Source organism: Poecilia reticulata, chromosome 5 (genome assembly GCF_904066995.2).
Source record: "Poecilia reticulata chromosome 5, P_reticulata-male-v2, whole genome shotgun sequence".
NCBI lineage: Eukaryota > Metazoa > Chordata > Actinopteri > Cyprinodontiformes > Poeciliidae > Poecilia > Poecilia reticulata.
Genome location: NC_088834.1, coordinates 18,453,840 through 18,481,678, shown reverse-complemented (window position 1 = coordinate 18,481,678; position 27,839 = coordinate 18,453,840). Strand labels below are relative to the sequence as shown.

At 38.6% G+C, this 27,839-nt stretch overlaps 1 protein-coding gene across 2 annotated transcripts; it reads left to right on the top strand.

Annotated features, from left to right (window-relative positions):
• Window positions 1-466: 466 nt before the first annotated feature.
• Window positions 467-26,950, top strand: erbb3a (erb-b2 receptor tyrosine kinase 3a). 2 transcript variants are annotated; one of them, XM_008409904.3, is made up of 29 exons: window positions 467-1,122; window positions 13,233-13,390; window positions 13,656-13,842; window positions 14,166-14,291; window positions 14,940-15,005; window positions 15,228-15,346; window positions 15,832-15,973; window positions 16,129-16,242; window positions 17,039-17,156; window positions 17,848-17,921; window positions 18,011-18,101; window positions 18,252-18,272; window positions 18,900-19,117; window positions 19,677-19,806; window positions 19,938-20,031; window positions 20,175-20,329; window positions 20,412-20,468; window positions 20,566-20,707; window positions 20,795-20,905; window positions 20,984-21,082; window positions 21,231-21,416; window positions 21,511-21,666; window positions 22,442-22,520; window positions 23,220-23,366; window positions 23,460-23,557; window positions 23,646-23,834; window positions 23,937-23,999; window positions 24,086-24,335; window positions 25,322-26,950. In XM_008409904.3, exons 1-29 carry the CDS (start codon window positions 1,029-1,031, stop codon window positions 26,080-26,082), a joined length of 4,245 nt encoding a protein of 1,414 aa, XP_008408126.1. In that variant the 5' UTR covers window positions 467-1,028; the 3' UTR covers window positions 26,083-26,950. The 2 variants fall into 2 exon arrangements, with proteins under 2 accessions (XP_008408126.1, XP_081463341.1); XM_081607215.1 differs by lacking the exon at window positions 18,252-18,272.
• The last annotated feature ends 889 nt before the right edge of the window (window positions 26,951-27,839 follow it).

Here is a 27,839-nt window from a genome sequence, read left to right as displayed (position 1 = left end):
AAAAGAAATACAGTACCGTAGTACTGTAAAAAGTATTCATTCTTTACAGAGTTCCTCTGTTTGTTGTTTATTAATCACACGTGAATATTTCAGATCAGTAAACAAATATTAATTTTATAAACCCCCCCACAAAAAATCATGATTCTGTGTATTAAATGTATAAAATCAATCCAACCCAACCTTGTGTGAAAAAGTACCAGATTTTTAAACCATGAATTATTATTATTATTATTATTATTATTATTATTATTATTATTATTATTATTATTATTATTATTATTATTATTATTATTATTATTATTAATCTTTGATAGATGATTTCTCCAATTATGATTTCAGTTTTACTCACTCTTCTCAGGCATGATCACTGACTGAGCATCTAAATAAAAACTGTCTGCCAACATGAAGGAGGCTGAAGACATTTTAAAAAACAACATCGTGTTTCTAAAGAAGCTGAAGACTGAAGAGGAAGAGACCAATTCAGAGATTCCCCACGCGGTAAAAAAAAATAAAATGAATAAATAAAAATCACAATAATCATCTGAAATCTGCTTTTTGAAAATTGTTTATCTAAAACATTTAGTGCGGCTAAAAAGAAGCGTCAGGTATTCTGAGATTGTAGCCCAGGTTTACAGGTAGGCGCACAAGCCCCGCCCACATAAAATCAGTGCCGCAGAAAGCGCCGCTCCCGCCGCTGATTGGCTGCTGTCACTGAGCCGTAGTGATTCCTTCAGGTCAGACCGGAGCAGACGGCTCGTAAAGTTCCAGCTCACAGCTCAAAGCCAAGCTGAAAACACGGGCACGATTCCTTCTCGAGGCAGATTTTGAACCTTACCTCTCCTGGAAGCGAGGAGGAGTAAAGAAGAGGAAACGATACTGGAATTAGCCGAAGAGGAATTTATTGATCTAAATGGACAGTCTCGGCTTGAAATCCCGCAGGACAGCTTTGGATGATAGAGGAATATTCCCCACCCCCATTCAGATGATTTTGTGATGTTTGTTTGAAATTCATGAGTCCGGATATTTGAATGAGGATGACTGCTCTCATGAGGAAGATGCAGCAGGTGCTCTGCGTCCTGCTGCTGTGCGCTCTCCAGCTCTGCTGCGCTGACACGGATGGAGGTGGGTACACACACACACACACACACACACACACACACACACACACACACACACACACACACACACACACACACACACACACACACACACACACACACACACACACACACAGGCATCCACACACCATGTTCCTTATTAATAAACTAAAACACTTACTCTGCGATAGCCCTACTCCCATAGCAGACAGAGCTTCGATCGCGGTGGGAGGACACCTGCTTTTCAAAAAAAAAAAAAAAACCTGTTCCGCAAACGTGAAACTTGTTTGCTGTGAGTCACCTGCACCTCTCCCACGACTCAGTGTGCTTTATCATGTTTGTCTCAATTGTTTCAAGGTTTTGCGACAGAGCCCAACCTTTTTAACCACCACGGGAGTCACAGTCAGGCCAAAGTATGTGCCCCAGATTGTGGAAAGGTTATCTAAGAAATGTTGAAAACACCCTTGTTTTGCTTCAATCAATAGTAGAGAAACTATTCAGGCTTGTTAATCAAGTAAAAGTAGTTGGTAAAAGAGAGAGAATCTATCTATCTATCTATCTATCTATCTATCTATCTATCTATCTATCTATCTATCTATCTATCTATCTATCTATCTATCTATCTATCTATCTATCTATCTATCTATCTATCTATCTATCTATCTATCTATCTATCTATCTATCTATCTATCTATCTATCTATCTATCTATCTATCTATCTCTCCACCTGAGCAGAGCATCTCTGCAGCTTCTCCAGAGTTACCAGTGGTTACTTGGCTAATAGATTAAACCGTGTAAGATATCCAAAGTTTGGGATTTTATTTTATAACTTCTCTTTCAACTTTTCCAAAACTTTCTCCCTCACATGTCTGCTGTTCATTAAAGTCTTCTACTTAATCTCTGAGGCCTTCACAGAGAAACTGGATTTATTCTCAGATTAAGTCAGACATAGATAGTAGATTAGAGACAGGGCCGGTCCAAGCTTTTACAGGGCCTTAGGCAGAATTAGCTTTGGGGGCTAAAAACATCACTGCTAACAGTGTTTATATACCGGTTTGGTGAAATCTGGGAGAGGGGCGGAGTCTAACTGGCTGAGTTTAAAAAAACCAATCATGAATGATTGATTATTGCTTGCTGACATGTATCACAAAAATACCACTTTATACAAAAAAAAACTTGCTAATACCCTTAAATATTATTTTTAAACACTTTAAAATTGGTTAATTCATCTAATCTGAAACATTCAAATCAAACTGAAAACTACTCTTGTTTTCACTAGCAAATCTAACAAAATGTCATCCTATGGTTCAATGGGAAGAACACCGATAGTTTGAGAGCCCCAAGCAGCGGCTTAGTTCACTTATACCTTGGGCCGGCTCTGAGTAAATGCTTCCCTTTGCTCCAGCCTGACAGAGCTTTCTTTACCTGAGAGGAAAAGATTCAAACAATCCCAGCGCACACTTTAGAGGAGTGCAGTGCTTGAGTAAATATGTTGCTTCTTGAGTGTATTGGCGAAAGCATGTTGAGATTTGAATCCGTGTGTGTGAACTTTGACCTTGTGTTCTTGTTGCCACTTGGCTGTTAGTGACTAAAGTGTCTCTGATTGTGAAGACAACAATGTGAACATGAGGTCATGGATTGCTCAGGTGACAGAGCCTCTGGTAAACGTCAAACTCTCAAAAGATTTCATGAAAGCAACAGATGAAAGAAAAGGTATTAGTTTCTAATATTTGATCCGGGAAGCTTTTTAATCCAGTAGGAACGAAACTTTACTAAATAATCGAACCAGAATTGCCCAAAGTTTATGTAACGAACAAAAAATGTTTATGGTGAAGAAGGACAGCGTTAGCTCGCCTCGCTAGTGAAGGCCTGAAGGCTAAAGCACAAAATGTTCAGATCATTTTTCTGTTGTTTTTTTTTAGCTGGTTATTTAATTTTCTCTTTTTAATTTAACAGGTTTGGCAATGTTATTTAAATTTCAAACGTTAACTCCAAAATGTTTTAGGATTTATTGATTTTTTTTTTTTTTAGCCTTTGTTTTTTACCACAAATCTTAACACAAATCTTCAATATTCATTTTTGTTTTACATCAACCCGCCACATTTGGTGCATAAAGATGTACGTTTTTTGCAGTAGCATGATACTATATTGGTTTTAGAAAGAAGTTTTATGAAGTTAAATACAAGTTTAAATTTGAGTAGAATGGGGGGGGAGAAGAAAAATCCCACAAAAAGAAATAATTATCCATATATCCATTATTTCGGTTTCACTAGTTCAACAATAATGATGACTGTAATAGTGTCCAACTTAAATGTAACTGAAGTGTTTGTTTTATTTATACTTTTAAAACTGAACTTTTTATTAATAACTTGTTACATCGTTCTTCCATGCTCTGACACAGAAGACTATAATCACTTTAGCTACTCTTAAAAATGGGAGAGAAAAGAAAACACAATAATCAAGTGAAGCTAATCTGTGTTTATCTCCTTAATTTTGAGAATGGCCACAAGAAATTAGCTCCTTACCTAAATCTTTACAGATTAAGCAACTTAAAATGTTCTGCAGTAACAGTTTTGAAAAATTCAACCTTTATTTAAGTAAATTCAGTCTTTCAGGGAAAAATCTCTTATCAAGAAATAGCTTTTGGGTTGTTGTTTTTTTAATACGTTGTTAGTTACGCAAAACTGAAATACCTAACTATTCCCATAAAATGCACCTTTCTGAATTACCTTAATCTTTCAGTCATGTGTAAGTTAAACAGATAAACCAAGACACAGTAACCCATGACGTCTTGTTTGGAAGTCGGTTTAAATGTGACATGACATGGAGGCTCATTTCTTTTAGGCAGCTTTTGAAATGGGACAGACTAGAAAACGTGCTTTTCAAGTGAGATCAACATGTCTGGAAAATATCAGCCAGAATCTTAACATTTAAATGACTTAGTGCTTCACATTTATCACTCCTCATGTCAAACATGTGTAACTAAAATCTTAAAAGTTTACCTGTATTTATTTTACAATCAAACAATCTTACACTGAAAATCCTGGCACTTTTATTGTCTCCCAAAGCAAAAATATGCAAAAAGAAAAATAAATACATACAGTTACTTTTAATAAACTAGAATCACTTTGAAAACATTTCTGAAAAATACTTTTATTATTTTTAAGTATTTTTAGGCATTATTTAAGTATTTTTAAGTATTTTTTATCTCATTAAATGTCCAAAATGGAAAGAATAAGAGAAGATGACATGTGCACAAAGCAGATGTGTCAAGAAAAGGATACAAAAAACCGACTAGTTTCAAATATCTGCAGTCAAGGAAATAAAAAATATTAATAATTAATGCCAAATAATTTAATTGATCGCTTAAAGGTTAAAAGCCACTGAAACAAAGGCTGTATGGTGTTCTTTGTAAATCTCACCAGCACACACAGAATCTCCAACACTCACTTGAAGAAAAGTTGTAACTTTTTAGTGCCAACAATAAAACAAATCCTGCATTTCAAAGGATTTTACACACAGAGTTGGAAATAAATGCAGAGTGTTGCATTTCTGCACATTTCTCTTATTAAGCAATGGCTTTAATTAATTGCTTTCCTCATCCTTTTAAGCATAAAATCAGGATAACATGTTATTCAATCCAACTCAAACATGTCGCAGGCTTGTCACTTTAGTTTCCTTTATTAATGTTGTCATTGTGCAATGAGGAACAGTGCATGACTTCTGTCTTTATTGGCAAACGTTAAAGGTTAATTAAACATCCTGAACAAAGATTTAAAATAGAACTTCATTAGTTATTGTCAAAGTGATTTTCAGACGCATGCATCGAAAAGCAAACATGGGATTGAGCTTGATGGCAGTGATTGATGTGAAGTAACTCACTTGCAAGCTCATTAAAGTCGCTCACATTGGCAACATTACGAGGATCTTTAATTCCATTTATGCACAACGTGTGCCTGTAAACAGGCGAGTTAATATAGAAGTTAACCAGCTTGTGTGTTCAGGTATGTTTCCTAGTGTTTGCAGATGCATGAGCGTACACTCAAGGTATGCAGTAATCTCTTGCTGCGCTGTGCCAAGTTTCTGTTTACAACAGTCAGCGTCTCCTCTGCTTCTATTGAACTTGTTTATCTCCTCCTCCCTCTATTCTTCTTCCCTCCCCTCTGTTGTTTTGCAGAGCTGAAGCCTTGGTAACAGATGAATGAAAAAAAAACAACAAAAACAGCCAAACCCGATCCACGCTATGCTTTCATTATTGTGTCAGGTTACAAGTTAGCGCAGGGGATGGGAGTGATGCCATACAACAGAGAGTTCATTTGGCTTTTGATAGTTAGTGAGGCTCCACCACATCGCAGCCTTTTTGAAGAGTGGGAAAAATACACAGATTGTTTGCAGACACACATCTACTCTTGCTTTTCACTCAGAGTAGAGCCATTGTGTTAATCCCTGCTTCTGTATTGACTCATTGCCTTTCACCTCATCCTTTTTTTTCCCCTTCATCATCCATCAGCTGACTCAGGAAGTTCCTCCTTTGACAGGAAAAAAAAAAAAATCTGCGGTCTGCATGTTATGTAAATGTGAACATACCATATCTGTCACATTCTGTTCTGTGTAATTTTACTCTGCTTTGTCGCCCTGTTCCACATGCATACTCTGCATACTACACCAGGTGGAAAATTCTGGAACATAATGCACTCACAGGTGCTTCAGGCAGCTCAAGCGCCATATAGTCAACAGCTCAGTCATCAACTGATAACATCAAGCTGCTCACAGATAAACAGCATTACGGTCGAGTGGCTCGTAAAGTCATATAATTTCAAATATAGGCTGCAGGAGGGTTTTCTTTGAAAACTTGACGCGTGGCACTCCCTTCACAAAAAAGCATTTACAAAAAACATTAAATAACGTAGCAGCTCGCCATAGAAATATGTACAGCTCGCTTAAGAGTTTAAAACATGAGGAAGGTTCACAAACAACTTTTTGTTATGTTTTGAGCATCAGTAAGATCCAAGAGCAGACAGGAGGCAGTCACAGTAATAGTAAAATATGATTTCAATGGGGGGGAAAAAAGACAAAACAACAACAAAAAACCCTGCCAGTAATGTGAACATTACATAACACCGCAGATGAAAAAAAGCTTTGAACCACTGAGCAGGTAAAGGGAAGATCTGACAAAAACTGAATGCAAACCAGGAGTATAAATACAGAGAAGGGTGTTTACTGGTTCAAGAATCGGGTTAGTCTGATTATGTGAGCATGGCTCAGGCATGAATTGTGACACTAATTGAGAATGACTAAAAATGACAGAAACCATGTTAGGAAAAAATAAATAAACGGGGAGTAGCAACCTGAAAATCTGAAAAAATAAATACATTGTGATACACAAATCAACACAGATGCATTAAAATTAAACAAAATGAAAAGAAACAACTAAAAGTTGCACATGTTTTTCTTTCTTGGCAAAACAACAAGCAGAATCCAGTAACATGGAAGTGTGACAAGTTTATAAAACAGGACTCTTCCTTGTGTTTGCACATGCATGCACGCACATGCACTTTGCAGGTATGTAGCAAGTGCAAGAAGCTAACAAAACAATTTTTGTTGGAGGGACTGCAAATAACGTCTCCTGTGCAGCGCCGTTTTTTTGCTCTTCCTTGAAAGAGGCTGCTGATGTTGCCTGTCATCCCACCTTAAACCTGCATTAGTCGTGAATCACCGATGCAGATCAGTCACACAGGAAATGTGTCACAGAGTGCTAGCTTGAAGCTTTGGCATATGAATTTCCTCATAATTCCTTTAGTTTTCCATCTCACCTTATCTAAAGTGAAATACAAACTCTGAGAAATCATAAGTTGTTGTTCTAGCTTGGTGTTGGTCAAGGTCCAAAAAACAACATCCAACACAACACTTCCTGTTAGACAGCAGTTGTATAATATTTCATTGCAGGAATAAATCTCACACTGTGGAAACTGGAGGAAACTCGAGAAGAGTTAAAGCAATAGTTCGAGACTTTTGCATTGAGATTCTGGTAAAAGCTTATGAGCTCTTTATAAATTACCTGCAATGGTTTAGTGTAAATCTAGATTAGTTGGTTGGTGGGTAAAGTTACCTAGAAGTCCAAAGTGGGCTCTATTGTCTTAAAACAACTACAGTCTCATTGAGTTTTATGCGTTTCTAATAGGAGTTACTCTGAGTTTAACATTTCAACATGTTTCAGACGGACGCTCATTGGTGGTGCACCACATCCAACATCTATTTCCGGTGTAAAAAAAAAGATATCCTTCTGTGTAAATAACTGAAGAAAAATGGAAAAATACCTTAAAGTACAAAAAGAGAGTTTGTATGAATTGCTATAAAGTTATTTTTAGATGGGTTTTTTTTTCCAAGGTGGCAGAAGTCTGTAGAGGTATAGCCGGTCAATTAATCTTCTGGGCCTAACTAAACTGGATTTATACAAAAGAAAGATTTTTGAAGTGAGGCCTGTTAAAGATTTTTATAAGTCAATATCTTAGAGGCAGCAGATAACTCCTGGAGTCTTCGCTTAGTCTGAAAACAACTCGTCCTGGAGGATGAAGCTAGTGATCCTCTAAAAGGAACCAAGACCACATTAGACTTCTAGTGTCTTAAAAAGATCTCAAGTTCCAAAAACGTCATTGTGGTTTATGCAAAGGCTATTTCATGAGCAATTACACCGTTGTTTACCTTTGCTTTCGCCCATTATTTACACAGAAGCTGCTGGATTTTTGCATGGGAACTCAAACTAATTGATGGCGTGCAACCAATCATCTTACCTGTCAAACACCAACTAGAAACTGCACATGTCAAGCTTTTCCAGTTAAGAGAAATTATGTGATAGCGAAGAGACAGAGAAAAAAAAATAGCACAGGATTCTGAAACTACTGTGAAATTCTGGAGACTGGAGAAGCTGTAAGATGGGAGAAATGGACTTTAGCTTGGCCGCTCTTGGGCTGTCTCCATCCCACCAGACGGACCAATCTGGATTTATAACAAACAAGAAAATTATTATATGTTACTATATGTTACCTTTTTAACAGTCCCTCACTTACAGATTCCCGGACTGGTTGACTTTAAGTAGAAAATGATTCAAATATTGTCTCTGAAAAGTTTGGGTTTGATTATCCTGGTTTTCAGTTCGCCAAAATACAAAACTCCAAAAATAAAAAAACTCAGTTTGTGATGTTCATCCCCAGTAAACCTTTATCCGTGTTTAGATTGAGATTATTAAGTTAACTGGATGTCGATGACTATGTTCCATCTGAAAAGGTTGGGCAAGCGTAACATAATGTCTCATTCGTGAGAGCTTATAATGCCACTTCTGAAAAACAATCTTTGAACAGAATAAACAAACAAACCTGTTATATCAGAAAGGTGACAGATCGAAACTGAAAAATCCTCTGAATAAGAAAACCATCAAGCAAAGAGATTTTTTTTTTGTTTTATTTACCTTAGTGGGCGAACTCTTTTATGTTCTTGTTACCAAGTCAGACCCGGTGAACCCAGTGTTCTCAGAAACTCTTAAACAACCCTCAGAATGACTTTATAATCACTGATAAGCTTTTGCCGCACTTGGAACACACTCGGAGTGGTTTTTCCATTCCTTCAGGGGACTTCGCATTAACATAGTTTCATTTCCAGGAGACTTAGCCAGAATTTAATGCTTCAAATAATAACTTGGGCGGTTATTCCTGTGAAACGAAACCCCCGCAATGTTTTTCATTAATTAATAAAAGAAGAACACGTCCACTGGGCTTTGACCTGGCTGTGCTCTAGAGTTAATAATCATTAGTCTTTTATGTCCTTGTTGATCCTGTTGTTGGCTGCCTGCTATTTTGACTCACACAGGTTTTTGAGAGTCTGGTTTCCTGTGTTTTATAAATGGTCTTCAAAATGTGGGGAATTTGTTGAGATAAACACAATAAACAACTTTGCAGCTCAGAGAGTTATTTTATTCAATAGAATAAGAAATTTATGCATGTTAAAGGCTCAGTTTGTTAAAAACACATTTTCAGAATTATCTCTGTGTTTTTTAGCTGTACGTAGTTTTTATGTTTTAGCAATAAAATGCATAATTTTTGCCAGTCTTTCTCAGATTAGAAATCACAAAAATACACTTTTTAAAAATTCAACTTGTGTGTTTTACATATTTATAACTTATTAACGTGGCTCCCCAAAACTGTCACCAAAACCCGCTGAACATGTTGCAGTGCAAGTTGCAAAACTAGCTAGTACCCTTCAAAATAAATGACATATTATGTCAATATCTTGTTGGAATATTTTGTTAAACCATATGAGTTTTAACTGCTCTTTGGTCATCTGGTACAAAATAATGTTTTTCCATCTCAGTGCTCAGAACAAAGGAGATTATAATGGAGTCAAGACTGATCAATGTAGAAAGACTGTAGAAAGAGAACTCTTCTATATTGTCACTGCACCACTGGTGATTTTATTAAAAACAAATATTTCTGGAAATAAGAAGTTATGAAGCTGTTTTCATAAAACGTTTTTTTAAGGTCATTTTTTGTGTCATTAAATGTGGCTGGCAGTGTTTTTGTGTTTGCGTGTTTCTATGCGACACTTGGTCATGTTGAGTTTGCCGTCCTTGTTTTGCTCTCTGCATCGTCTCCCGTGTTTCCCTGGTATTTGAATAGCAAAGCAGCCTCATGGTGATGCTGACTGGGTGAACTCCCACAGACCATAAACAAGGCTCTGGGTGTTTGTTGAGCAGAAGGACGCGTCCTGAACACAATTCTCAACTTGTTTCACACTCTTACAGTACATTCATTCATTTTCACCAACACGAACACAGCCTCCTGTAGTAAAATGGCATAAAACGGTCTTTGTGAAAAAGCACACTGTTTGCTCATGAATCCCTCATTAAGACATCCATAAGAGTGTCTATCATTGAGTTATTTGTTGTCCCGTTTCTCTTCTAAACAACTAAAGATATGAATTTCCCCCTTGTGGGACAATGAAGTTGCATTTACTCTATATTCAAATGCATCTGAACACATTTTACATATGAAAACACTCTGGTAATTCTTAATATGAAGAGATAAATACAATGACTTGTAAAAGTATCCACGCCCTTTTAATGTTTTCACATTTTATCCGATAAAATTCAGTTTATTTTTAGGATGTTATCTGAGAAACGCAAACCAGTGGATAATTGGGAAGTATGGGGAAAATTATAAATGTTTTCCAAACTTATTTCAAAAATAAAAAAAAGTCTTCAAATGTACAGAAACTGTCACCATTAACAAGAGAGGAAATTATGTCCATATTGCTGATGAAGTAGCCTGGGGGTTGTCCATGCCTTAGCTCACAGGTGTCAAACTCAAGGCCCGGGGGCCAAATCTGGCCCGCCGCAGCTTTTTATGTGGCCCTCTGGACTCCAACTCCTTCCAGTTTTTCACAAATCTGCAAAAATCACACAAAATCAACAAATTTCCACATTTTTTTCTGATTTTACTGCTAATTTTCTCAAAATTGGTCAAAAACGTTGAATCCGTAACTGATACGACGAGTGATAGAGTCACATTTGACATCATACATTAGTGTAATATTGTAAAAGAATAACGATTACAAATATTTCTTAATATTCACCACAAAATCTGTCATTTTGATTGCAAGAATAAACACTAAAATAATCACAAATCCCAGAGGAACAGCTATTTATTGATATTTTAACAGTTTTATTGGTTTTATCAATAGATTCTGGTGCAACCGGCCCTTTAAGAACATTCAGATTTTTGATTGGCCCAAAATAAAAATGAGTTTGACACCACTGCCTTAGCTGTTGATGCTGGCTCCGCCCCCATGAGGACGTATAGCAATCCCCTCCCAATCATTCCAGGGAGTTTGTCACCAACTGATCAATCAGCGGTGGCAATTTGTTCGAAAACATACGCTCCTTATCTGAAGAAACTCAAGACAGTCATGGCTATGGGAGGAACTTAATATTACCACTACACAGTCTGGTCCTCCGGTAAATTATGAGGTAGATTATGATGCTGAATATGAATGTTTCGCAAATGGCGGATTTGAAAATAATGGAGGAACACAAGTAGGTAATACTTGTGTTACCTACACAAGTAGGTATATAGGTAACTACCTACTGTGTATTATTTTTCTGTGTATTTTATTTTTTTGAGCAGTGTATATTTAAGAGTACGCCACCCTTCAATTTACCTCAATGTAATGTTACTTGGGTTTTATTTTGGTTCAAACATGCTAAGATAACACCAATATATGTAAAAAACCCCTGTCTGGTATCAAAATCCGGACTATAAAGAACAACGTTGTGTAAATTTAACTAGGACTATCCCCACACTATTTTTTCTTGGTGATCAAACATATCTGGTAGCAGACAGTTACTGGATGTGTGGTGATGACGTTTTAATGAACACATTGCCCTTAAAATGGGTAGGCCTTTGCGCCCTTGTTCGAATGAAAGTACCAGTAACCCTAGTGTATGAAGGAGTTAAAGATTTAGTAGGAATGCAGATTTTTTTTGTCAAGACTATGGACGATTTTCAGTATTGAACTGACGAAACCGTAATTCCGTGGAGTGTAATAAATCTCCGGCTCGTCTATGGCCTAGCAGCAAGAGCTACGTCTCTGTGTATTATTTTTCTGTGTATTTTATTTTTTTGAGCAGTGTATATTTAAGAGTACGCCACCCTTCAATTCTTCAATAGAACTGATCTCCGACATCTTTAAAACGCGGAAGCGTGAAAAAGGTCTATATTGACAGTGTTTATCATAACAAACAAGCTGCGGTCAGAGAAAGTAACAGGAGATCATGGTTCAAGATGTCAGTGGACATATGCAATCCCGACAGCCCAAAACGTTTAGAGGGTGGAATACAATTGATTATATTTCCAAAAGCCAAATGGAGCCTAGAATAACGCAAGAAATGGGTAACGGCCTGCAGCCCACCTCAAGTCGAGTTGAATGAAACTGATCAACGGCAACTAATCAGCAGGAAGCTAATAGTTAGTAAACATTTAATGTTTTGTCACAACGACACTTTTTGATAGTCAAATCAAGCCCTGTGCGATTAAATAGGCAAACGATTAAACACAAGTGAATAAATAAGACATACTTGGGTACCCCTTTCTCATATATGCAGTTTTAACCAAAAGAATGTCTGGAAGCTAACGGCTCAAGGCTCCGTGCTAATTGCTAACGGCTCAAGACTAACGGCTCACGGTTCCGTGCTAAGGGGTCAAGGCTAAACTCAAATAAACACACCTCAGTCTGATTAAAATAACAATGCTAAACTTTAATCATTTCCAGATCAATGGAAATGATTAATTTCCATTGATCTGGAAATTAATCATTTCCAGACTTGATTTTATGTCTGTAAATTCCAATGGTAGCTCTTTGGTCTCATGAAACAACATAGACTGATGTACCTAAGAGCTCTTACGCTACTGTTTATTTTTTAAGCATTTTCCTGAAGGCAGGTTTTCACAAGCCAGTATTATTTAAGTCATTACTCACTTCGTTTTGTACGTGCAAAATGTGTCCAACACAGCGTTCACTCAGATCCAACCAGACTTTGTGTCCCACATAATTTTTCCTCTTGGGCTTTATAGTTGATTTCTCCATTGTTTCCCACGAATAACCTCACAAACCTGAGGTAGGACTCATTAGAGAATTTTCTTGCCCGCTGCCTTTGCCTCACTGTTGCCCTGATGAGTCAAAAATTACTCCAAAAGTGTATTGGGTAACTCATTGAGTTTTACAACCTCTGCCATTATAACACTGGTTGTTGGGGTTTGCTCTACTTCCGCATGGTGGCGGAGGCCATGTCTATGGCGCAGCCAGCGTCATGTCGCTCTCTGGTTTCCTTGCTGAGATTCTTTGTATATGGCTTCTTTTCATTTTTATTCTGAATCTCCATTTTGCTGATGCAATCATTGAGTGGTTGAAGTTTGATGAGCTCTGTCGAGGTTTGACAGGTTTGCCTGCTATCCCACAACATAGCACACAGAAGCATGTGTCTTTTGTATGTCTGCAAAAGAGCCATGGAGCACTTCTTTTAAATGTGCAATAGAAAATAAGAGAAATATTTGAAATGATACGAGTTTCTTTTTTTTATTTCTCCAGTGGCTGTTTGCTCTGGCACCCAAAATGGCATGAGCACAACAGGAGACCCAGAGAACCATTACAAACTGATGAAGGAGCGATACACCGGCTGCAACATCGTGATGGGAAACCTTGAAATCATCTTGATGCAGCACACCCGGGACTTCAGCTTCTTGCAGGTGAGCCTGGGAACATCGGCCTCTGCGTAGAGCAGATTATTAGTAATCCTTTCACAGATGTGTCACTAGAAGAATGTCACTAACCAGTCCAGACATGGATGTAGAATCAACCGGTGCCAGAAACATTCCTACCCTGAGGTTCCCCGAGATGTCGGGAACCAAATCAGTGGAGATGATGTCACTATGAGATCATTATATGTGACTGAAACGCATTTAAGTGATGCGTTGTTGTCTAACATGTGTTTTCTACTACTGAACCTTGCAGTCTATAAAGGAAGTGACAGGCCACGTTGTGTTCGCTATGAACGAGTTCAGCCGTCTCCCTCTCGATAACCTGCGTGTGATCAGGGGCAACAATCTTTATGAGGACCGCTACGCCTTGGCCGTGATGCTCAACTACCAGAAGGACGGCCAACACGGCCTTCAGGAGCTCGGCTTGACTAACCTCACAGGTATGCTGCATGCCATGTATGTTTAAAGTGTGGGAGGCTGAGTCGGCGCAGATAAGAGCTGGATATGGCCCTCAGTTACCGTTGGAGCTCTCACACACTCTCAGTGAAGCCGCACCCTCCAGAATGTCGGTGAGGTAGCTGGAATGTGTCGTGTACAACCGCCCAACTGTCAAAGCAACGAGCTCTGTACCACTGCACTGCATTTATATGTGCTGTAGTAAAAAGCGAGTGCCAACGTCTGATGGGTTGAGTCATGGGCCTGTCCGGGCTTGCTCTGATAATTCTCATTCTTTTCCACACATTTGCATTTGTGCCGCCCACAGAGATACTAGAAGGAGGCGTCCAGATATACGACAACAAGTACCTGAGTTACGCTCCGCAGGTGAACTGGCTCGACATAGTGAAGGATGCATCAGCTGAGATTATGATCCAAAAGAACGGTCCTGAGAGTGAGTCTGAATCAATGTGCAAAAACATTTAGAAAAAATACGTTTCGATAAAACTGTCATCGTGTCGTGAGAGTATGTTATGAGACAATCTGTGAAAAAGATCGAGCTCCTCCACATCCTCCCTGTGCTGCCATTATTTTATGAAGAAATGCAACACTTCCAGTCAAAAGCAACAAACAAAACCAGTCAGAGCCAGGAAAAGTGTCTTAGCGCTGTCAATCAACCTCATGAACGCGCTGGTAAATGTGGTAATGGCAGAGGATTACAGGAAAGCCGTTTATCTGTCATCATTATCATCGGGAGAAGACAGAGGAGCTCGATTTGTCTTGATTGACTCTTGTCTCTTACTGTCATGATATAGTGACACTTTCAACAAATATGTAAAAAAAAAACATGTAAGTTTAAAACACATTCCTCTAATGACTCTATGCTGTTTGTGGCTTCAACTTATTGAACTAAATAACCAAAATAAATGAATATTTTCATATATAATTTTTAAAGATGCCTATGTACAAACAAAAAACACGATTGATGAGTAAATCAGTTTGCAGGTATGATGTAAGTGTTTAAACCTGGTTTCGCTATGATTTGTTTTCACTTGCTTTCATTTGTAAAACTACACCTACTAACAGTAGAAATATTTTCCAGGGCCTTGCAATGAAGCATGTGGGAACGGACCTTGTTGGGGACCAGGAAGCAACTCTTGCCAGACCTGTGAGTGACAGAAAATAAATCTTTGTCTCTTATCCGTTAATTTTGCCACTCAACTCTCGTTATAAAAAAGCCAAAAAGACGACTCTTTGTAGCTTGATGAGTTGACTCTTTCACCGTATGCCAATTCAAACTTCAGCACTAATTCACATTTCATTGACTTTTGTGTGTCACATTTTACTCTCACTTCACTGGAAGCACAACAAACCTCCTTCTCTGTTTCAGTGACAAAGACCGTGTGTGCGCCTCAGTGTAACAGCCGATGCTTCGGAAGAAACCCGAGCGAGTGTTGCCACATTGAATGTGCTGGTGGCTGCAACGGGCCCCTGGATACAGACTGCTTTGTGAGTCTAAAACTTACAGTATACAGATTTTAGACAGAAACCAGCTTATATATAAAATAAACAACTCAACTTTTTGATAAAGTTTTAGGTCAAAGTATTGCACTGTTTACTCCAACTGATGTAAAGAGGCTTTTAGTGAGAAAATATAAGTATTTCTGCACAAATGTAAATATAAAAAGCCCAAGCAGAAGTTGAATGTCTTATTTTTCACCGAAGTCTTTTAATGGTGCAATTTATGCAAATGACACTATGCTTTGCTGCTGATCATCTCCACCTGCTCTGATCTTTGACAGTTACAAGCACTTCTTAGGAACTGCTTAATGATCTTCAATATCATTTTTTTAAGAAAAGAGAAGTTTCTAAATAAATGATAAAAGCAGTCATAAATGGCAATTAACCACTTAAGTAGCAAAAGATTAAAAACATGTATACAAATAAATGCACAACCTTTGCACCTAATTGTTATTTTATGTTGCATCTTACAGGCTTGCAAGAACTTCAACAACTCAGGATCATGTGTGCTCCAGTGTCCTCAGACTCTGATCTACAACAAGCAGTCATTCAAAATGGAGCGCAATCCCAATGCCAAATACCAGTATGGCTCTATCTGTGTGGCCCAGTGCCCCCGTGAGTCCCCACACATAAATATAAACCTATTTAAACGCAGTTATGATAGTCATAAAGCTCTGGGTATTAAGCTGCTATAAGTGTTAGCTCAGTTTAATGCAAGTCCCTGACACAGTGCAAAGTATCTATTAATGTCGTTTTCTGTTTTTGAACAGCCAACTTTGTGGTGGATGGCAGCTCATGTGTAAGGAACTGCCCAGCAGATAAAATGGAGGTGGAGAAAAATGGAGCGAAGCGATGCGAGCCCTGTAGAGGTCTCTGCCCCAAAGGTAGCCACTTTATAAGTAGCAATATTGGCATGTTGCTTTTAATAACAAGAAATATCTGTTACACTAAATTACGATTTAATGCACACAGTAACATCTACAGTGCTAATGGGGGTTAAAATGATTAAGAAGTTTAAATGTTAATATTAGGTGACATACCAACATTAGCATGTTGGATATCATAATCTGTGACACTACAGTTTCCTAGCATTCAATAATAAGATAGCAATAGCTAACATGATGCTAGTCTATGTTTTCAAACTTGTATGCTGTGCTTAGCTAAAATACTAACATTTCCTAATTTGGTAACATTATCTTATTTTATAACAAAATACTCAGAAAGAAAAACTAAATCTTTCTACTACACTATCAGTGCTTTATTGTAGGCTAAAATGCTAGTTCTAGCATTAGCGTCTTAGCTAACAAGAATGTGCCAGCTAACTCTAATTATATTATTATATCAGAACTTTTCACTGATATGATGCTTCTGTGAGCTTTCCTTAAAAACAGCAATAATACATCTTCTATGCCTAAGTTATTTCTATTAGGAAAAGTGAGGTCTTTTTTTAAAGAGCATCTGTAAACTTATTTTTGAAAGTGCAAATTGCAAAACCTGCTGATCCCTAATCTATTGTCTATTGTGTATCTGAAACCTAGCAATAAGCCAATGGAGTATTTAAAACTTGTGGTTGAAAGTGTAAAATTAATTTTTTGTTTATCACTAGTTTTAATTGTGCATTATGTTTCTTGGTGTTTTTATTTTTTTTATGGTTTTTTTTCTCCCTTTTTCTTTTTGCAGTTTGTGACGGCACAGAAAAACAGAAAAGCAAAACCGTTGATGCAGCTAACATTGACAGTTTTATAAACTGCACTGTAATCAAGGGCAGTCTTGACTTTACGGTGCTTGGCATAGGAGGGTAAGAATAAATTAAAATATATGAATTATTTTGTGTTACAAGCTGAACATTCAGAACTAAATTTGTAGACACAACGAACGAGTTCATTCTCAGTATCAGTTTCCCAACAATGTTTCTCCGATTCACATATATTCCTGCTTTAGTCGTCGAAGTAAAATGAGTTAAAGGTTGTGATAGAAAGCTTAACGACTGATATTGTGTTGTTAATTGTGTTTACCTTTAAAGTAGTACAAGATTGTGTCTGATTTCGATAAGAAATTTTAAAAATTGTTATACATATAAATTAAAAGCAGCGCCAGTATCAGCCACCTGCCTGAACAATGATCATAGAGATATGATGTGACAAAATGCGTTAAGATGTGGGTTCATTCCTCTGCTCAACTCTTGTTACTTCTGAAGCCCCGTCTGCATCAGGCTCTGCACAGGAAGTAGAGAAACATGATGCACACACAACAGTCTATAAGTTTTGATAGTTAAGGCATAATCCTTTAAGTAACATGTTCAATTTTAAAAGCAAAGGGAAAACTATACATTTGGTTGTTTTGCCCTCTGCACCAGTTACCTAAACCTTCCCCTCTGAAAATTCTCAGTTTATATTTACCTTATCATGAAGCTTTATTCTCAGTGCTTCATTTAGGGTATTTTGCATTAAATAAATATTTTTTTGTCTTTTTTTCTTTTTTGCTCAAAGTGATTCTTACGAAAAAATACCACCCCTCGATCCAGAAAAGCTGAAAGTCTTTAACACATTGCAGGAGATTACAGGTGAGCTTCTAAACTACAGGAGTATTTTTAAGGTGCTGTGATATTGTTTGCATGTTTTTAAAGTCTCTGAAATACAACTTGATTTTCAGACTACCTCAACATCCAGTCGTGGCCTAAAAGCCTGTCGAACCTGTCGGTGTTTTCCAACCTCCAAACAATACAAGGAAGAAAACTTTACACGTGAGCAGCTGATGTTTTTCTTTCTTTGCCTTATTGTTTCTCTGTAGCCACTGGCCCATAAACATGATTGTGTTCTGTTATTAATAAGCCTTAAATTGAACTGGTTTTCTGTTTTATTTCTTTGTCATTTGATATCTTTGCTCTCTGTAGTGGAGGCAACCGTAACAAAAGGTATGTTAAACACCTCAAAGTGCATCCTCTTTTTGGTGTTGGTGTGTGTTCATCCCATACTGGTGTTGTGAGGTTAAAATGGTGGTGGACACTTTTGTTTAAAGGGTGTTTTTTTGTTTTTTTTTCTTCTGGTACCTGGGCAAAATCTGTTACATTGTTAGAGTGGTATCCAAATTTACAAAGGAAAACAAAAATGCAAATATCTCACTTGATTGTTCATATTTGGAGATTAATCCCAATCTATCCTGCTAATCATTTATGTTTTTAAATCAAGTTAATTTCTGTTTTGTTCCACTGTCTACGTCCTTTCGAGATTTCCCAAATTTAAGTTTTGCCTTTTCAAATGAAATGTGAAATTTCTTTTAAAGAAACAAAAATTAAAACAGGGATGTAGGAGACATTTGGAAACAATCAGAATCAGTTTTTGTTTTGCCTTTGATGTGACAAAGTTCAGAGAAGAAACTCAAAACTTAGAGACTCTTCTGTATTTATGTTTTCAATTGAAATGGCAAAACCTAAACGTAGTGAACCCACATAATCCAGAACAAGTCTTTTTGTCCAATTCAGATTTTTGTTCACGCAAAAATATGCAAAAATATGCATTCACATCATCACCTGCCGTTTCAGGGGCTACTCTTTCCTTGTGATGAATATCCCGTCTCTCACCTCCCTCGGGTTGCGCTCCCTGCAGAAGTTGAATGACGGCGGTGTCTATATCACCAAAAACAAGAATCTGTGCTACTACAACACTGTGAACTGGATGCGCATCATTTCCAGTCCCCAGAAACAGCAGAATAACCGCGTCATCAAGGACATCAAAGAAAACCGGAAACCGGAGCAATGTGGTGAGTGGTGTCATAGTGGATTTAGTAAACCTTTTTAGTGCTGGTGAAAGCTAAAGTTATTTTTATTTTATTTAACTAGGAAAGTCCTTCTGAGATCAATAGCCTCTTTTTCAAGGCAGTCCATGCTCTATGTTGGCATATTTTGTTTTAATTCCTGATCTTTTGTTCTGTAAAATCCTTTTAGATTGTTCAGTTAAAACGGTTTAGTTTTTTCTTTTACTTTTAAAAAACATATGCATCACTTAAAAATAACGTATTTATGAATAATGTTTAACAAAAGCAACAAAAATCACTTGAAATTAAACATACTGTATATTCTTCTAACTGGAACAAAATCTTCTGTTGAAGTTGTACATCAACGAGAATCTATGGATTAAAAAAAGTCACTTCATTTCTGTAACACGTCATCTTTCAGCCAAGAGTTCGTACAGCTTGACCTGTGTTGCAAAACGTATTTTTAGTTCCGTGTTCACGCCTCCTGATGTTCCTTCATTCCACCTCATCCCCGCGACGCTGAGGCTGCTTCACCACAATGATTTGTCTTTATTCTCCCCTGCAGATGCGGATGGCCATGTGTGTGACCCCTTATGCGCTGATGGCTGCTGGGGCGCGGGGCCGGATCAGTGTGTTTCCTGTAACAAGTACAGCCGTGGAGGGACGTGTGTGTCAGACTGCATGTTCCTCACCGGGTAGGTCTTCAAAAACAAAAAAGACACGTTTAGAATAAATAATGCAAGTTTCAGCTGGGTGCCTTTCAGATTTCAGCTCTTTTTGCAGTCTGCTGAATATTATATATATATATTTTTTGCTCTTAATGAAGAACTAGGAGGGAGTTTGCTACACAGTCAGGCGAGTGTTTGCCATGTCATCCTGAATGTAAAGTCCAGGAAGGAATGAAGACTTGCACAGGGCCGGTATGATCCCTTTACTGTTTTCTTACCCTTGTAGTTCTCTAATTGGTCAAAGTAGAAGAAGAGTAAAGTTTGGGCAAAGATCCACTGCTGCCCCCTAGTGGCTCAAATATTGTCTCCGCTCTGTGTCTTTTGTCTACCTCCAGGGAGCAGATCAGTGTGTAGCATGTTCCAGCCTGCAGGACGGCCCACACTGCGTCTCCTCGTGTCCCGATGGTGTGATGGGCGGGGAGGGAATCATCTTTAAATATGCCAGCAAACAAGGCCGTTGTGAGACATGCCACATGAACTGCACCCAAGGGTGAGCGACGATTGCAAAACTGCATCCCTGCATGTGTGTTTTCCGTCTTTCAACTGAGTCTTCATGCATTTTTTTTCTCCAGATGTACTGGCCCTGGAATCGGGGACTGTGTGGGAATTGCTCCTCGAGCCCTGACTGGGTAATATACCCTCTTATTTAGATATGTCTTTTATAGTTTTGATTTGGGTAATCATGAGGTTCTGATTGCATATCATCCTTTAAACTCTCGTGATTAGACAAGCAACCACCGGCATCATATTGGGAGTCCTCGCCACACTCTTCATTTCATTCTCCATCTTTGTGCTGACCACTCTGTGGCGCCGAAGCATCGTCATCCGTCGTAAGCGAGCCATGAGGAGATACATGGAGAGTGGTGAAGTAAGTCGGCACATCCGTCTCGGGTTTCCCACTCCTGTCTGAATTTAAAGACGGCAACATAAAGTTATGCTTTGTGTGTGTCTTCAGAGTTTCGAACCTTTGGAGGAGAAAGAGAAAGTCCACGCTCGGATCTTCAAGCCCTCGGAGCTGCGTAAGATCAAACCTCTGGGTAATGGAGCATTTGGAACCGTCCACAAGGTACACATTGCAGCATTCGTTTTCTACATCTGATTCCTGTTGATCAGTGTCTGAAGCTGGGCTCTCTTTACGTCGTAGGGTGTTTGGATCCCTGAGGGAGACACAGTGAAGCTGCCTGTTGCCATCAGGACAATTCATGATCGCACGGGTCGACAAAATTTCTACAAAGTGACAGATGTAAGTCAACTTCAGTGAAATGTTTGTGTTGTCCATCCATCTGAAATGATGCTTGAAAAGCGTGTGAACTTGTATGGAAGAGAATTGGATTCTGTTTGAAAAAAAATGTGACTGAAGTCTTAATATGTAACGGGAATGATCTCCACAGCACATGACTGCGATTGGAAGCATGAACCACATCAACGTTGTGAGGACGTTGGGTTTCTGTCCAGGTGACAGCCTCCAACTCGTCACCCCACTCAGCAGCCAGGGCTCCATGCTGGAGCATGTCAGGAGCAACAAGAACAAGCTGAGCCCACAGAGGCTGCTCAACTGGTGTGTCCAGATAGCAAAGGTAAAGGACCAATGCAGTCTCTGTTTTTTTTTGTTTGTTTGTTTGTTTTACACACGTTTCAAAGACGAGTCACGTTGTTCTTCTTCACCATCAGGGAATGAATTACCTGGAGGAAAGCAGGATTGTCCACAGAAACCTGGCTGCCAGAAACGTTCTCCTCAATGACAACTTCACAGCACAGATTTCAGATTACGGCGTGGCAGACCTGCTCTATCCCGATGACAAGAAAAACTTTTTTAATGAGGGCAAGGTGGGTTTTATAGGAGGAGTTATGTACAGCGCTAATCAAGAGTATCAAAACGCCTTGAACTTTTCCTCATTTTTTTTACCTTACAACTTTAATCTTCTATGTATTTTATTTGGATTTTATGTGGTAGAATAACACAGACCTACTTGGAGAGCAGCTGAAAGGCCTGCAGTAACTTTAGGGGAGCTGCAGAAAACCACAGGTCAGGTGGAAAAAGTTTGGTGGGGCGCTTGTTTGTCTTCACAGATTCAGCCTTTACGGAAGATTTGCAAGAAGAAAGCTGTTGAAACAAAGTTATGACAAATCCTCTAGTTATAGTTTCCCACCGGCCATGTGGGGGAAACATAAAACATTCAAAAGAAAGTAATTTAGTCAGAGGAATCATGCTGAGACTCAGTGGTGGCAGTATTGTGCAGGGATAGGGAAGAGTTTATGTTAAAACCAGGAGACTGGAACTGCAACCCATACTTGTTAGATTTATTCATTTGTTCTTGTGAAGATTTTTTTTTTAAATTATCAATTTTCTACTCATTTCCAATTATGTTCTGTTTTGTGTTGATGTCACCTACAATCTTTAAAAAATACATTGAAGTTTTTTTGTTGTAACAAATGGAAATGTGAAAAAGTTCAATGGCATTTTCAGCTGTTGTAGGACACAGAAAACAGACATTTAGGAAAATAATTTTATGCCTTTTAACATCTATTATTTTCTATCTCCACTGTTTGTTTTTTTTAATTGATTTCCAAAAAACTAATTTTTTTTTGTTTACATTTGCAGACACCAATCATCAAGTGGATGGCCTTGGAGAGCATCTTGTTTCGCAGATACACTCATCAGAGTGATGTGTGGAGTTACGGTAGGCTCTAAGTACTGGCTTTATTTAAATGGGACCTATTATGCAAAGTTCACATTTTTAAGTTTTTATACTTCTGTTTGGGTCTCAACTAAGTCTAAAACAAAGCCCAAACACTAAAACTAACGCCAAACTATTAAAAAACTAGTTGTTCTTAAGCAATAAATTTACCGTTTCAAAAACCTCTTAATTGATCCACAGTTAATTAGCAACCCAAGCAGAGCCTCAGCACATTCGGTCAGCTGGTTTTACCACTGTATGTGCTATACAATGGCTGCTGGAAAACACAAGTGCATTGTTGTTGACTTGCCTTCTAGAAACCACGTGCTGAATTTTTGCTGGCTGCGCAGGAGGCTCTACTTCTGCTTTTCAAAGATGTACTGTTGTATAATTGTACATCTGTTTTCAGCGATCTTCACGTGAAAGTGTAAAAATCGAGTAGTTGGCCATCAGCAGCTCATTTGGATTTAAAGTGACAAGAGGCCCCAAAACATCTCATTCTGAAAGGATCTCAAAATAGGCAGAACCGAACAGAGTAAAATCTCATGATCTAAGAATTATTTTGTGTAAAAATTGTCATGAGCATGTTTTGTATCGCCCGTAGATCTGTCTGATCCTGTTCAAGGAAGTGTAACAGGTCACTTTTACAAACTTAAAGGCTGTTTTGCTCAGACCGCTTCAACATTCTCCTCTGAATCTTAGGTGTGACTGTTTGGGAGATGATGTCTCACGGGACAGAGCCGTACTCCACAATGCGTCCACAGGAGGTTCCTGATCTGTTGGAAAAGGGCGAGCGTCTGTCTCAGCCTCAGATATGCACCATTGACGTCTACATGGTGATGGTCAAGTGTAAGTCATTTTAATTTTACAGGTGGAAGCTGGTTTTGGGCTGGTTGCAGTCCCACAGAAAACAGTTAATGACCTTATTTCTTACTTATCCAGGCTGGATGATCGATGAGAATGTCCGTCCAACATTTAAGGAACTGGCTGGAGAATTCACCAGAATGGCCAGAGACCCGCCTCGCTACCTGGTCATCAAAGTAAGACCCACCTGGATTAGCACTGTGTTGTTTAGCGCTTGGTGCCAACGCAGCATATGCTCATCTATAATGTTTCTGGTTTCGGCAGGAAGACTGCAATCAACACGATTCCCCGCCTGATGAAGTCACCCAGCGGAGTGCAGACCTGGATGAGCTGGATGATTTAGACTTTGATCTGGAGGACATTGGAGTTCATACCTCCGCCGACTGCGGGACTCCAGGACCTCACCTCCTGTCCAGGAGTCTGAGCCGAATCTCCAGGACCGACACTAACAGAGTAGGGGACGGTGTTCTGTTGACGTTCCCTGGATTTTAAGCCTGAAAATGCACTGCCTGCTTGTCTGTATCCACATAACATTCATTGATTTTTGTGGTAAAGGTGGTGCTCAACCCATCAACCGTGGCTGGATACCTGCCCATGACCCCAGGCTTTGGAGGACAGGTAGACCCATTTTTTTTTTTTATCAGCCCACATCATATTCAAACTACTTAAATGGTTCATCTTAAATTATCTGTTTTGTGTGTCAGTCCCGTTCTCGACTGAACTCTGCGCGCACCGTGTCTGAGAGCTCAGAGGGCTGCGGCACTGCGGTGGACATGGAGATGAGCGAGGACTTTTCTTTGCCAGGAAGTCTGAAAAGAAGACGCCAACGTGAGGACAGCGCTTACGTGTCACAGAGGGACAGCATGTCCGGTGGGCCGCCAGAGACCCCGTCGCCTGACGCTGAGGAGGAAGATCAGAATGGATACGTCCTTCCTGGAGGAAGCCCAGAAAGAGGTGAAGATGCTGAGTGCTTAAAAAAGCTTTGACGTGAGGTTGAGAGGCTTCAGTGAACCTCCTGAAGCTGGTTAAGGGTTTGATGTAAAACTATTCAATAACACTAGACCAAAGTGAAATTAAAAAAAAAAAGTTTAAATAAATGGAATGTGTGACAAAGTATGTACTGAACTGGAATAAGAAAACAGGAGACCAGTCTTGGTTTTGAGACTTACTGAACTTATTTGACAAAAGCCACAATGTCGAACATCTGTTTAAATCCTTACTCTCAACGTTAACGCATTTACGCATGCAATTAATGTATTAATGTTACATAGTGCAGATTAATTGAACTACATATTTCAGTATTTTGTGCTAGCCCGGGTGTGCTGGAAATGTAAGAAGCATGAATTACGCCGGTCGCTCGGCTGGATGAGGACAAGCGGCTGTCGCCTCATCTCACAAGTTCAATAGGAAATAAGTTCAGAGGGATATTTCTAAATTAAGGTTTAAAACAAATCACTTGCTTAAAACCTCCCTGAATATAAAAATGTGGAACGCTGAAAATTTTCAGACATGTTTTTTGAAAATGTGCAGAGGCAGTTTTTTTCTTCTGTGTGAAACTTTTCAGATTTTTTTTAGCTTTACCTTTCTGTGGACACTTTTATCTGTTAAACATTTCCAAACCCTATTTTTTGCAAAGTTAAGAGAATAGTGTGCTTTGTGAAGATTCCCATGAAGTTTTAAAAACATTTTTTATGATTGTAAAAGTTATACTTAGACTTCTTAAAAATTATTTAAAAAACATTTTTTTTAAAGGGTTTTGTTTCAACAGAAATGTTCCAAAATTTTGAAAAAACAAACATTTGTTACTTGCATGATAATGTACGTCATGTTGTTCTACAAACATCGTACAAACATCATCCCAATCCTTTTGGGATAAAACGTTATTTTAAACAATGCCTCATATTTAAAATTACCTCCATTTTTTCTTTTTACTGTTTCAGACACCCTAATGTACTCGTCTCGAGCCACTGCAGGCAGAATGGGAAAGTCTTACTCGTTGGGCCTCCTGGACAGTCCAGATGATGAGGAGTATGAGTACATGAACAAGCAAACAGCTGTTTCTCTGAGGCACAACCCCCACTGGCTGAGGTCGAACAAGAGACGAACTTATTCCCTATCGTCACAAGCAACAGCCTACTGCGACACAACGCTGAGCTTGGAGGTCGGGGGAGGGCAGAAGACGAGTCAGAAAAATCCCCATTCGGCCCAGCAGGGTTCCAAGGAGGTCCAGTATGAATACATGGACATCAGATGTAACGAGAAAGTTGACATCCCACCAGAGCACGCCCTCTCCCCACCTCCGATTCTACCGAGGACGAGAGGAGACGCTGCAGAGAGACAAGAGAACGGCTATGTCGAGAGTGACGACTATCAGTACACGAACAGACAAACAGCGCAGCAGCAGCCTGCTGCGGACAATAAGGAGCCCAGCAGTGACAACAGCGAGGCGGATGAATACGAGGACATGGACTGCTTTGCAGCTGCTTCACCTGCTATTGACACAGTCGTTTACCAGAACATGCGGAGGGAGGGCGAGGTAGCGGTGGACTGCACGGAGATGCACCCGTCGGGCTTCGATCCCCACGTTAGGGTGCGAGCCGGAGTCGGGATCGGGGAACCTACGTCCATTGAAAGATCCTTCGACAATCCAGGATACTGGCACAGCAGGATGTTCCTGAAGTCCAACGCAGTGCCGACTTGAAGAACATGTTTATCTCAGTCTCGGAAGAGAATCATGAAGGACCTGAAAAAGGAAAAGAATCAACAAGCCACATAATGTAGCCTTTTGATACAATCTCAATGAAACATAAAAAAAACATAAAGACTGGAATTAAAACCTTACAGAACATTTAATAAGGTGTGAAGACTTTGTTTTGTTTTTCAATGAACTTATATTACAAATGTTTGTGCTTTCATGTTTTTTGTTTTGTTTTAATAAGAATTTTATGTATACATTTAGCATAGATGCCCATATCATTTTGAGGGGGGAAAACTACTGGAAGTCCGTCTGATGATGGAAAAACCTCAGGATATTGAAGAACTTTATCAGAATAAAGGCTGGCCTTATAATAACTGAAAATGATTACACATATGGAAGTAAGCCTTTATAATGCTAACTGGTTTATTCATTTGTAAAATCCTAATATCCACATGCTCTTTATTAGACCTTCATCATGCTTCCCTACCTAAATGATAGCAGGGTTTGTGCGTTTATGTCAGCTGTGCAACAAGACATTTACAGTTTTGTAATGAAACATGGGAACGTTTCTCACCAACAGTAATAATAACACTAGTAGATCTGTCTTTATTTCTCCATCGTTGTCAAAAATGGGCTTCTGTGTATTTTTTGTCATTATGTTTTTGGCCTTTGATTTTGGGCATTTCAGGAGTTAAAAGCACTGCGTGTTTAAAGCACTAACACTAAACAGATTACAAGCTACAATTACTGTTTACATTTTCAGTAAGTTAAATGTTTTTGAGAACAATGCACGTCAATGTATGTTTTTAGACCTCTGTGAGTGATTACAAATGACATGCATTTTGTAAGCAATAAAAATAATTACAAACTATTTGAGGTCTGGTTCTGTTTAGCCCTTATAATAGAAAGTAGTAAAAAAAAAAATATATATATATATAGAGAGAGAGAGAGAGAGAGAGAGGGAATAGAATATATATATTCTATTCTATAGAATAGAATATATATATTCTATTCTATATATAGAATAGAATATATACACTATTCTATATATATACTCTTTACACATAGAGTAAAATATTTCAAGCCTTTTGTTTCTTGTCATTCTGATCATCACAAAAACTGACTCACTGATAACAAAAGCATGAAATTCAGTGTTTAGAATATTACACATCATTTTAAAAAAGAAAACATTTTTAATGTGTAAATGTTATGTAATGATCATTTTAGGGTCTACACAATCCTTATGTCAAGCTACTCCTGGATGGCATAAGCACTGTTCCTGGGCTAAGGAGAGAAATGATCTCCCTGTTGCTCAGTGGCCTAAGCTACTCTCTTCAGATTAAAGTAAAGTTTGCATTTTATTTTGAAATCAAGTTCCCAGGGTCTGGAGGTAGAGTTGAAAGACAGAATCCACACTGCTTGAAGTCTACTCGGTTTTGTGTTTTTATCCTCTGCATCTGTAAGCTGTAATCATTCAAATTACAAGAAGTAAAGGGTTGAAATATTTCCTTTAATGTGTATTGAAGCAATATAATATATGAGTTTCACTTTCTGAAATGACTGATTAAAAGCATTGAACTTTTCCACAATATTAAAATTGATTTAAATGTACCTACCTAGTACTACTTTATACAACAGGTGGCTGTATAAGCATTAACTCATGACAGATGATTACAAATACCTGACATACTTTCCAGAATTTTGTCTTAAATACTTTGTATAATTTCCCTACACTTCTGTGACACACTGGATGTGCGGCC